The sequence below is a fragment of the Sminthopsis crassicaudata genome, chromosome 4, assembly GCF_048593235.1.
Source record: "Sminthopsis crassicaudata isolate SCR6 chromosome 4, ASM4859323v1, whole genome shotgun sequence".
Classification (NCBI taxonomy): Eukaryota; Metazoa; Chordata; class Mammalia; order Dasyuromorphia; family Dasyuridae; genus Sminthopsis; species Sminthopsis crassicaudata.
In genome coordinates this window covers 6,510,259-6,522,506 of record NC_133620.1, presented here as the reverse complement: position 1 = coordinate 6,522,506, position 12,248 = coordinate 6,510,259, and the positions used below count along the sequence as shown (strand labels likewise).

General features: G+C 36.9%; 1 protein-coding gene across 11 annotated transcripts in view; it reads left to right on the top strand.

Annotated features, from left to right (window-relative positions):
• Nucleotides 1-12,248, top strand: part of LRRC7 (leucine rich repeat containing 7) — a 561,937-nt gene that overhangs the window by 479,708 nt on the left and 69,981 nt on the right. For 7 of the 11 annotated variants that reach the window (XM_074265657.1, XM_074265658.1, XM_074265663.1 and 4 more), the window contains 2 exons: nt 1,569-1,718; nt 7,449-7,568. In XM_074265657.1, coding sequence (XP_074121758.1) covers nt 1,569-1,718; nt 7,449-7,568 — 270 coding nt within the window. Of the gene's footprint in view, nt 1-1,568; nt 1,768-7,448; nt 7,569-12,248 lie in introns of those variants that run through there. The other 4 variants (XR_012481825.1, XM_074265661.1, XR_012481824.1 and 1 more) reach the window with 3 other exon arrangements.

Below are 12,248 nucleotides of genomic sequence, written 5' to 3'. Positions count from 1 at the left end.
CTTTCAATAGTGATACTTTTCAGAATTTCACCATCAAAGTTAGTATTTCAAGTTCCAAATCAATGGGTGGGAAAACTGAACATAATTTGATTTCTGAGATTTTCAGTAAGAAAATAGTTGAAAGAAGCCATACCTATTGATGGAATGGTAAGGACCTTGAAATTCAGGAAAGAGAATACAAGATCTGACACCAGAGAATGGAATTTCAGTCCCAACTCTATTGCTCGCTCCCTTGCTGCCTCAGATCAGCACAGGGGCTTCCGCTCTCAGGGACAGAGGACTCTTCTAGTCTCAAAAGTGCCTCCTTATTAAACAATGCTTGAGATTATTTTCCAAAAGAAACCTTAAAATGATAGCATTTTAAAAGGAATATTTCAGTGCCTTGAATAACTTTAAATTTATTCCTTAAGAGTAATCACTTCCCCGGCATTATTTCTGATTTCCAGAATATGTGCATAAGCATTTATCCACAATTGTGGATAAATAACTTTTACAACTCACTGAATCCTAGTCCCTTCCCTCCCATTAATACAGTTCAGTTCCTCTCATTCTCTGTAATTTTGTATCATTTTATGGAAAGAAAAGTTAGAAAAATGGACCACAATGGAAACTACCCTAGAAATAAGGTGACACGATCTCTTGTGTCACATCTGGAATTAATTTGTTCAATAACCGCCAATAAAGTCCTTAGTCCTTATGGCTCTTGATTTCCCCAAATAGCAAATTGTACTATTGAGCTAAAGACTGTCCTAGTCCCCAAATGATAATTCCAGGATAATTCTACCAGACTTGGCATTTTCTTTGACTCAATTTAGCCCATGGCAGAAGAAGATCAAAAGAACAAAGAAAGGCTGGGTCTAAAAGTGATGAATTGGACCATTTAATGTAATCAAAAATTCTGTCAGAGAAGTACTCGATTCAGTCATTTTATTTGACCTTTTTATATCAGTTGTTCAGATAAACTATAATCATCGATTTTTCACCTATCTTTTTATCCCCCTTTTTGGCATCGTGCCTGCTGCCTAGGAAGTACTTAATCTGGGTTTGTTGACTGACTGACTGACTTGTTCAAGGTCTTTGAAAAATTACTTTTAGCCTGTCCAATTTCCTTAGTTTCAATCATGACAAATTGGTATTTCAAGAATATTTGGATGATAGTTTCATCACTGAGAAATCTCTAGCACTATTTGTTAGTGATAAAATTGGGATTTCTCTGTGGTTTGAATTTGTTAAATTAAGATATTGTGCCACAGATGAACAACGGTGGGTCAGAATGGCCATTCTCAATTTCAAAACTCAATTTTGTCCATTGACAGTGATCAGCCAGTGTACAACAGAATGGGTCTTGTTTGCTTTTTTGTCTTTGCCATAGTTTTAGATGGTTTTCATTCTGTGTATAACTAACACTGTTACTCGTAAGCTTCCGTCTAATCCAGTGCATGTTTCCAGAAACGACTTCTTGTCGGCCAGCCGAAAACGTGCACTTTCAGAGTTTAGACATGTTCGTGTAATAATATGTTGCTGAGCATGTGTCCACTCCCTGTCACGTGATTATTTCCTCTACTCAGAATGCCGCTTATAAACACGCCACAGTTAACCTTGGCATGCTGCACTCTGGAGGGCTTTCGGCCGTGCATGCAGGGAGAAGCATGACTTTAAACTTGCAGACTAAGTCTCAGTTTGAGAACCAAACACAGCAACAGCTACCTCTCCAGCATGTAAGTATGGACCGGCCTGGACGGGCCAGTGTCTCCAAAGCTAGTTAATGTTCTTTGTTCCCTCATGTTCTCAACTTGTAATGACACCTTGTGTTTCCTTGGTGCTCCTCCACTGTCCAAAAAGCACAGGGGCCAAGAAGCCTGATGGGAGCAGACCCTGCCGTTGAACCAGCGGGCTGTCACTTCCCAGCTGACAACCTTGCTTTTTGGATTGAACGGCTCACGTGGCTGTGTGTGTCGCTTTGGGTCCTTTTATTTTATTTTTGAGATAGTTTTAGCTTTTGTTGATGATGCATTCTGGGCACAGAGCTAGAATCAAAAATTAAATTGTTTTCAGTTCGTTATTTTAAGATAGGTATAGCATAATAATCTTAGAAATCATGTGCCCAGTGCGACATTGTTGCTTGATGGGAACGGCACTGCTCAGAAAACAGAGTCCAGTTCCAGCATTGCCCCTTATGGCCCTTGACCATATCAGTTCATTTCTCAGAGCCGCGATTTCCTCATCTGTAACATGAGGGGACTAGACTCGATGACCTTTAAGATTCCTTCCAGCTATTTCAGGAGCAGGCCTCATGAATCAAAGTGGCAGAAAAGCAGGCTGGGCCCAAAACTTCCACATGATTAGGACTTCCCAAATATAAAAGAGGTTATCCTTTGAGGGCTGGTTCCTCTTAATTTGAGATCTTCGAGACGAAGCTGAAAGCTCAGTCACCAAGAACATTTTGGAGGGTAAACAGAACCTCTCCAAAGTGAAATCTCAAAGCTCTTGAAAAATTCTCTGGTTTTGCAGCCTTTCAGAGAATACATCCGTGGTGTATCGTCTCTGCCACCAAAAGTAAAGAATATGTGTGAACATATTCTTATGATATAAGACATATAAGACATGCTGGGCCACAGCCCATCTATGTCTATTATTTTCTGGCTTTTTATTAGGGGATCCAGGTAGCAACTTTAACTGTCCAATATTCTACGAGCGACCCTAAAGAATTAACTCATCATGAATTATTATACACCTTAAAGATGCACATGTAGGCTATCTCAGGGCCTGCTCAGGTATCTGGTAGCATACAGCCATGGCCCCCAAGAAGTATCTTCAAAAGTTGCATTAATTTAAAATCCAATAATCATTCAAATTAAGAGATGGACTTAGACTGTCATAGTCAACTCAGTAAAAGGAGGTATATTATGTTGAAGGGAGGAGCGAGGAGACCATAAAGAGGGAAAGCTCTTTGGAGAGAGAAGTAGAGTTATACCATATAGCTCTTGATAATCCCTAAAAATTCACTATTGGAAATATAATGTATAAATTATTCAAAGTTCATCTTCCTAATCAGGTCACTTCAAGAACAGTAGGAGTCCCTATGGATTCATTCACATTCAGGGACACTTACTGTGCACTCTCTGGATGGCCATGAGCTAACGGCAATGAGCAGGGTGTGGAAAGCCTCTCCAGACAGGACTGCAGCTTTCAGTGGCTCAAGCACACCCTGGGGAAATCAGTTTATCACTGGATATTAAAGACCTCTGTCTTGTTTTGCAAAAATGTCTCCATATCTGAATCAAATGCTATCAATCTCTACTTCTTTGAGTTTGCAAATAATATGTTGAATAGGTTTCAGTGCATCTTAATCACAAATACAAAGTAGTTTTTAACTCCAGGAAAAACGTTCCTAACAAAACATGTAAAATTTTTCAAAGATCTTAAATCTTATATATTTTCTCAAATTTCTCCAAAAAGTACATTTAATTATAAAGAGAAATGAGTTATTACCTTGTGAAAAGCTATTTATGAATTAGGATCGATCCATCTTGTGCACTTGCTACCCTATTTATACAGTATATAAATGGGAATGAAAATGAAACAATCATTCAGTTTGGGTTACACATCTTGCATGTGTCAAAATTCTTCACTGGCCTTTATGAGATAACAGTGTTTTCAACTTCTTCTGCATAAGAACACTGCAACAGTGATGATAAAAATAATTATAAATGTTTGAAAAATCCAATTGGACCCATGCAAACAGTATCTATTGAAAAGATTTAGTGTGGGATTAATCACATTATAATACCGTGGGTTACAAATGTACAAGGGAAATTCATAGATAGAGTCTATCTAGATTTTATTCCATTTATTATTGATCCCCTAGCTTTCATGAAATTATAAAAAATGGCATTAGCATATATATATGTGTGTGTGTGATATATATATATATACACGCATATATACATATATATATATATATATATATATATATATATATATATATATATATATATATATATATATATATATATATATATATATATATGACTAAATCCTCATCATCCAGAGGTAAACAGACATTAAGGTTGATGCAGTGAGGGAGACAGTAGAGGGAACTCTTCCCATTACAGATGAAATGCTAACTTTGTCCAGTTTAGGGAATAGATAAGAAACTCAAAGTTGGCTTTTGTGATAATTTAGAAACCAGACACAAAGTTGTCTCAGCATTGAGCATGAGTTAAAATGATCACAAAGTTAAAGAAAAGTATAAGATTTCAGAGTTGGATGTTTACCATGATTCAGTCAGTTATCTTCATGACCATTAGGCAACATCTGGTAGTATTCAAGGTGCCCATTCCAACTAATATTCCAGTATTTGTTGAAAGAAATTCTATAAATCCTGGGCTCTAAAATAACGCATTCTGATAAAATTGTCCATAATTCAGAAAATCCCTCCAAAAAATTAAATTAGCCTTCTCTAAATTATTTTGAAATGACAACATTTTTTCTCCATACTTAGAATTGCTTTTGATACATTTGATCGTGTCTTCTTTTATATTGCATTGATTTAATTCAGTTGAGAAAAAGAATCTTTTCATTTTAGACATTCAGACAAAATATTGGCTACAGAGTATTACACCATACCTGTACCATCTCTGCCTGGCTTTAGGCATTCCCTCCAAGCACCAATGTACAAAGGCAGCTCAGACTTCTCAAGCCTATTGGCTGTTGTGCATTTTGAAATGTTCCTTCTGGCTTTCTAGTCAATCTTAAAATGGCAACTTTCATTTCAATCCAATTCAGGAAGCCTGGCTCAAATGTTTGCCTTTCAAAAGGAGCCAGTCCCATTTTGGCAAATAAGTTTCTTGCAATTAGTTCTTCCTTTTCTTGCACATGACCAATAATATTTTCTGTTTTGTTGGGACTTTGTTTGGCTTTTCTTGAAAATCTACAATGAATCTGACTCCCGTACAAAAATGCAGCCACCTTCTTGGTTCTGATAAAAGACCTTTCTTTCAGAGAAGTTTAATTTTGCTATTCAACAAAGTCTCTTTAAAATGTGCTGACTTTTCTCACTCAGTCCAAACAATAGAGAGGAATATACATTAAATCTGTTATTCTAATTGGAGAAAAAATAGAACCTGAGCAATTTATAAATCAGCAAATGGTCTGGATTATCACGGCTTTAGTCGTTCGTTTTTAAGGGATTTTTATATTACATGATAATTGTCTTCCCCACCTATAGAAGCAATGTCAATGCAAAGTAGGAACATCAGTAGCCCAGAAATTATAAAGAAAAAGGCAGCCCACCCAAAGTGAGAGGATCTGAAAGGAGAGGTACTTTATTCAGGCAGTTTTATAAGATGCTACATTCTACCCCCTCACCAAAATAATGTGCATTATCTATATTTTATATAAAAACAAAACAAAACAAAAAGAATATGCACAATTGAAGAACAAAGTTTTGACTTACAGTGATTAAATTTGTCCATTGTATAATAACTTCCAAAAGTTTTCATGCTGTTTTAAAATTTCATGCCAAGACATTTGGGATAGCTTGTATTTTAACTGCTTGTTTCCAACTTCTTCTGAATGACTACATAGAGAATACAAGGAGCATTTGATGGCCATGTACAAGTGCATATATGAAAAACACTCTAGAAACAGAAATGTTGGGAAACAAGTACAGCTGAGGACTCAATAAATAGCCGGGTATTCTTCTTGAAGTAAAAATGTAATTGAGAGAACGCATGATTTTTTTCAAGCAAACTAAACATAAATAGTGGCTTTTTTTAAAAAAAGTATGCTTTTACTTCCTTTCTTTTATTAAATCTACTTGTGAATTTAAAAAATAATTTTAGATATACTTATCAGAGGAGTATATACATATACGGAATATGGGAAAAGCATAAATGGAAAAACTAGACTCTTTTTTCATTCCCTATTAAGTCCCTGCCTACAAATTGCTTCATTACTATTTATAAATGTTCATTTCACTGGTATAACAAATGGGTAAAATATATTTGAGGCAAAATGCATTTGAGCAGAATGTTATTTATCAGTGTCATAGAAATTACTCAGAATTGGAACGATAAAGAACTATTCACATTTCAAATATACATCAGTAAAAGGAACAGTTAATCAATTATCACCCTGTTAGAAGTACAGTAGCTCAAGGAGTTGTACAGTAGCTAGAAAGCTGCTCTGAGAGTCAGGGAAACCTGGACTCAAGCTACTTGACTTCTTGATGAGCCAGGTGACTTTTGAACACCAGAAACTGCACAAAACTTACCAGTCAGCATTGCTAGAAGGAGTTAAGTTTTGTAAGATGCTACCTCACCAAAATAATGTGCATTATCAGTATTTTATACATGTAGAACTACTCACTGGGACATCTCTACACAGGTTAGTCAGTTGGGGGGCTGGGGGAGAGGAGAGAGTGACAGAGACAGAGAGAAAAAGAGAAAGGATAATTTATTGGATTTAGTTGTATAAGGGAGAAGGGGGGAAATTCTCTTTCCAAAAGTTTCTTCTATAGCCATTTCTCAGATTTGAGCACAGACTATTATAATTGGTTTTGGGTATAGCTGCCAATTCCATTCCTTTTGGACATGGCTTTCAGAAACATATACAGACCTGACTGAGAGGGAAGTGGGATGGCAGGGGTGAGATCATTGCTGTTCTCACTGAAAAATCATTAGTTATCATGATAACAAAGGATTAGATGAGAAGAAAAGAATTATAGAATATTTAAGCTTTAACAAAATATATGATGTTATTGATGCAAATCAACTAAATAACTTTGTGTTCAATCAATTTTATGACCAGTTTTGCCTGTTTTCCATAGCATAACATTTTTATTACATTCTTTAAGATGATTTTAATCTCCTATTGGAAGCATGGACAGTGTCCCAAGATTGCTCAGGTTTAGTATTGATATCATCTCAATCTGGTACAAAATAGGAGCCTGGAGTCCTATGGCTTTCATGCTGGCCCAGCCTTACATTGTTTATCATAGGTTAGCTGCTTGAAGTTCATGGATTATGGTAAGATTTCTGATATGTAACATAAAAGTTTTTTTTTATTTCTACTGTTCATAATAGAAAAAAAAAATCCTAAAAAGACAAGCTAAGTTTTCAATGTTTTCTAAAGTATGATTTTTTTCATTCAGTTCTTTTTTATTTTGTCTACTATAAATAATCTAGAATTTTTCCAAAAACATTCAGGAAACAGCACAAGTTGATGGTTTAATTGAAATGTGTATTCAACACTGCCACCAAAAGGCAGTCATTTTGCATTTCTTAACCAGTAAAAAGAATATAATAATAATTCAAATTCAGGTTAAATATTGTTCTGCAATTTAGCAAAAATTAATTTTGCCATAATAATTAGGCATTCATTTCAAAAAGGTATTTAAAACTTCTGTTACATCAATTAAGATTGCCATACCATTTTTACAATAGACCCCGTCCCAGCAAAGCAACATTCTAGACAATGGACAAGAAGATGTATCTCCCAGTGGCCAGTGGAACCCCTATCCACTTGGGAGGCGGGATGTACCTCCGGACACGATTACTAAAAAGGTAATCTATTCAAATTGATAATTGACACCCTGGATCCTTGTACGATTCCTTGTAATGTCTGATCTGTACTTTGTGCCTCGATATCACATCTGCCTTTATAATTAATATTTCCTAAATGTTACCCAAGAAAAGGAATCGCGAGATAGTGGTATCCTTTTTTTTTAAATTTTGATGCAAAACTTTCTGTATTAACAATGAGTTTTCTTTACTAATAATTCACATTTTCACTGTAAAACTCAACTTGTGAATATATACCTCTAAGCACAGGTATGCACCTAGAGGCTAAAAAGTATATATGCTTGAGCATCCTGCATCAACCTCCAGCTGTGTGGGGCCAGTTGCATTGTGATGGTCACCCGATCATTTGCCTGAAGTGTTCATCTCCAAAAAGAGATGGCAGCACTGATGAGAACCAGACACTTTGGTATCAGCCCAGCTCCACAGTTGGATGTGTTGTGATGTGGATAGTGTTGGTAGAGCTCGAGTGGGTTTTTGAGCTAGAGGGTACCAATTACCACTCAAGACCACTCCCTAGGTAATGCCGTCACACACTTAGAAGATATTTTATAGAGTTCCCATCCCACAATCACTTGCAAAGATCAGTGGGAAAATTGAAACACATTAGATGGCCAGATGCGCCAGAACAAGTTTAAAATTCATTGTCTTCACAATAACATCTGTTGAATGTATCATCAGGTTGGGTTGTGTTCAGGAGTGTTGTACCTCGAGTCACAAGGTTGCTTAACGGTGGTAGCTCCGACCCTCTCTCACTGTGTAACTGCAGAAAAGGCCCCTGTTCTTTAGTTTACTCATCTGTAAGACAGGCATGAATATATTGTCATCACCTGCTTAAGAGCATCGTTATTCCACAAGTACTAAAGTGGATAGCAATGGTGGAAGGAGCAATAGCCATCGTCATCATCAAAGTCATCGTATTTTAGTTGATATAAATAATTTTTGTTAATATAAATAAAATAATAGGCTCAATGATACATTTGTAAAGATAATGCAAAGTGGGACTCCTTGACCATCTCACTGTACCCTCTACTTGAAATTTGCAAAATAACCCATGGATCCATATAATAATATAAGACTGGTCCTGCCTTGAAGCAAACATTCCAATTTTTATTAAACATGATAAGTAACATTATTTATCATGAATAGAAATAGAAATATTGTCAAATTTGGGGCATTATTTTTAAAGAGATCAACCTATTTTGAATTGTCTTAGGAAGATTCTGAAAGTCAGCTGGCAGGATAAGGGATCAAACCTGAATTCCTTTTTCAGATTAAACTGATGAGCATTCTGACTCTGCTGCAGAGAGCACAACTCATTGGGCTGGTCACATTGTTTGAGCACCAAATGTATGCCTTGCAAAAAGATTATTTTTATAGAGAACTCACACTAAAAAAGCACTCACATAGCAGTCACAAAAAAACAAAAAAAGGACACTCTCAAGATCTCTCTTAAGAACTTTAGACTGATTGCATGACATGGGAAACACTGGTATGGATCCTGTAGCATGCCCTCATCAGAAAAGGTTCTGTGCTCCATGAAGAAAACAGAGTTGAATTAGCTCGGAAGAAATTCAAGGTTTGCAAAGGTAGAGGATCTGTCCCAAATGTTCATATGGATTATTTGTTCTTGACATGAGGTAGAGCATTCAGAGTAAGGATTGGTCTACAGTTAGACACCTGGTAACTTTACTATAACATAATAGTGTCATTTTTGGCCCTTTACCAACAACCAATCAACCATTGACAAGACTGCCTCACTTTAATATTATAAAGGATTCATTTCTGAAATGAATTTGAGGTCCATCTGGATTCATTTTCTCCATATGCAAAATTTCTACTTTTTCCCAAAGCAGTAGAGAGAGGCTTCACGAAGCTGATCTAGTCAGAGTGAAAACATGACAGACAGACAATGTCTACTCTGTTTCTTAAGAATCTATTTCCAGCTAACGTTCAGGTATATCAGGTCTACTTGTCTAAAGACCCACTTTTAGTTATTTTATCTTTTGTCATTTAAATTATGTTTATTCTTCCATTGGCCTTTTTCTAAGTGTTGCTATCAAATAGAAATAGAAATGTAGAAGGTGTAACTATGGACAGATGAGAATTCTTTCCAAACCCAGTTTTACCATCACCGTGTGTTTTGTGGCTATTAAAAGTTCACCATGAAATTGACTTCTCGGCTTAAATCCCAATAATGTATTCTGCTTAATGTACTTATTTTTAAATTTAATTAATTTCTATAAATGATCTATAATCTAAATCTAAAACCTAAATTTGCCTTGTTTAGTTGATGCTTCTTGGAAATGGGAAGACTGAGGCCCAGATTGTTTATCTCAGAGTCATCATAAAAAATGGAGCCAAGATTAGATCCCTTTCAAATAAATCTGAGCCACTCTTCCCATTCTGACTGTTAAATAAAGATTTTCTAAATGATTGAATGTGGTAATAGCCATAGCTTAGGAATAGTTAGCAAACTCTCTCCAAATCCATGAGGTAGAACTGCAAGAGGCTTTTAGGACTCCATTGACCCACTTCCTCTTCTTCATCCACCTCATCCCGCTGTATCCCAAATTTCTATCCCACTCTGCCCCCTTCTCCTAGTGTTCCCTAAAAGGTCACATTTTTCATGTATGGCCTTTCCTTTCTTACTCCTGCCATCTTTTAGGAGGGAAGTCTGGATCTCCACAGAACACGTTGCATCTCCAGGAAATCCTCTCCAGTTAAGAAGACATCTTTTGTCATGTGTCCTGGTACTCCTGTCCAGGAGCCAACTCATGTGTCAACTGGTCCCAGTTGATGGAAAGAGGTACAAATTAGGAAGATCTGAATTCAAATTCTGCCTCTGATGCTTACTACCTATGTAATCTTGAAGAAGTCACTTCTTTGAGCTTCCCCTTTCTTCTCTGTAAAATGAGAGGTTGAACTAGGAGCTTGGTGAGCTGCCATCCAGCCTAAAATCCTTTGTTCCTTTGCTATATCAGCCATCTTGTCCTTCATCCATGGTAGATAACCTAGAGTTCTGTCCTTGGTCCTCTTCTTGCTTAGCAATCATTATTTTCTTTATTGTAGCTACCTGTGCCATGGTGCCCAGAGTCCTGGAGTCAGGAAGACATAGTTCAAACCCACCTTTATTAACTCTATGACCATGATCAAGTCACTTGACTATCTGCCTCAGTTTCACCATCTGTAAAATGGAGAATTATAAAAACACCCCCCTTTTTGGCAAGGTAATCGAGATTAAGTGATTTGTCCAGAATCACACGGCTATTATGTGCCAAATGTCTGAGGCCAGATTTGAACTCAGATCCTCCTGGCTCCAAACCCAGTGACTGTACCATTTAGCTACCCTTAGCAGTGCCTCTCTTGAGACAGTATTTATAAAGTTGTTAGCACAGATTCTTTGTTCCCTTTTCTTTTCCATCTCTATATGGATGAAGCCCAGATCTAAGTCGTCATCTCTCTCCTGAGCTCCACACCTCCATGACCAAACACCTGGTTGGACATCTCCACCTCAATTTCCCACAATCTCCTCAAATTCACTACATACGAAAGAGAATACTCTTATCTTTGTCCAACAAATCAAACTTCCTTCTAATATCCTGCTTCCTCTTAAGGCTACAACTATCCTTCCAGTCAGCCAGATTCATGACTTTAGTTCATTTTGCCTCTTCCCTCAGCCTCATTTTCATATCCAATGACTTACCATGCCTTCTTGATCCTCCAATGCAGCATCTCTTGCACCCAGTGCTGTAGCTACCAGGTTCCTGTATTGTAACCTTCTTCGCCTTTTGCCTATACAATATTACACAAATAGGCAAGAGCCTAAATGGTCTCCTTCTCTTTAATATCACTTTACCCATCTGTCCTCCACACGAGCTCAGTTGTGATATTTTTCATCATGACACTACCCTACTCAAGAAGTTTCAGTGACTCTCTATTATCTCAAGGATAAAATACAAGAACCTCTATTGGTCACTTTAATCCTTCACTGTCTGGCTCCAACTTTTCTTCCCATTCATCCTTCTCACAAACTCTACATTCCCACTCAAGTCATCTATTTGCTGTTCTATTTGTAAGACATTTCACTTCTTGCTTCTCTGTGTTCTTTCTTTTTAACTTTGTCTCTTGGAACACCCAGTTCCCTTCAATACCTAGCTCATGTCACCTCCTCCATGAAGCCTTACCAAGAATTAACTAAAATTACTTTATATCGATTACCTTATCTCGAGGATAAAATACAAGAACCTCTGTCAGTCACTTTAATCCTTCACTGTCTGGCTCCAACTTTTCTTCCCATTCATCCTTCTCACAAACTCTACATTCCCACTCAAGTCATCTATTTGCTGTTCTATTTGTAAGACATTTCACTTCTTGCTTCTCTGTGTTCTTTCTTTTTAACTTTGTCTCTTGGAACACCCAGTTCCCTTCAATACCTAGCTCATGTCACCTCCTCCATGAAGCCTTACCAAGAATTAACTAAAATTACTTTATATCGATTACCTTATCTCGAGGATAAAATACAAGAACCTCTGTCAGTCACTTTAATCCTTCACTGTCTGGCTCCAACTTTTCTTCCCATTCATCCTTCTCACAAACTCTACATTCCCACTCAAGTCATCTATTTGCTGTTCTATTTGTAAGACATTTCACCTCTTGCTTCTC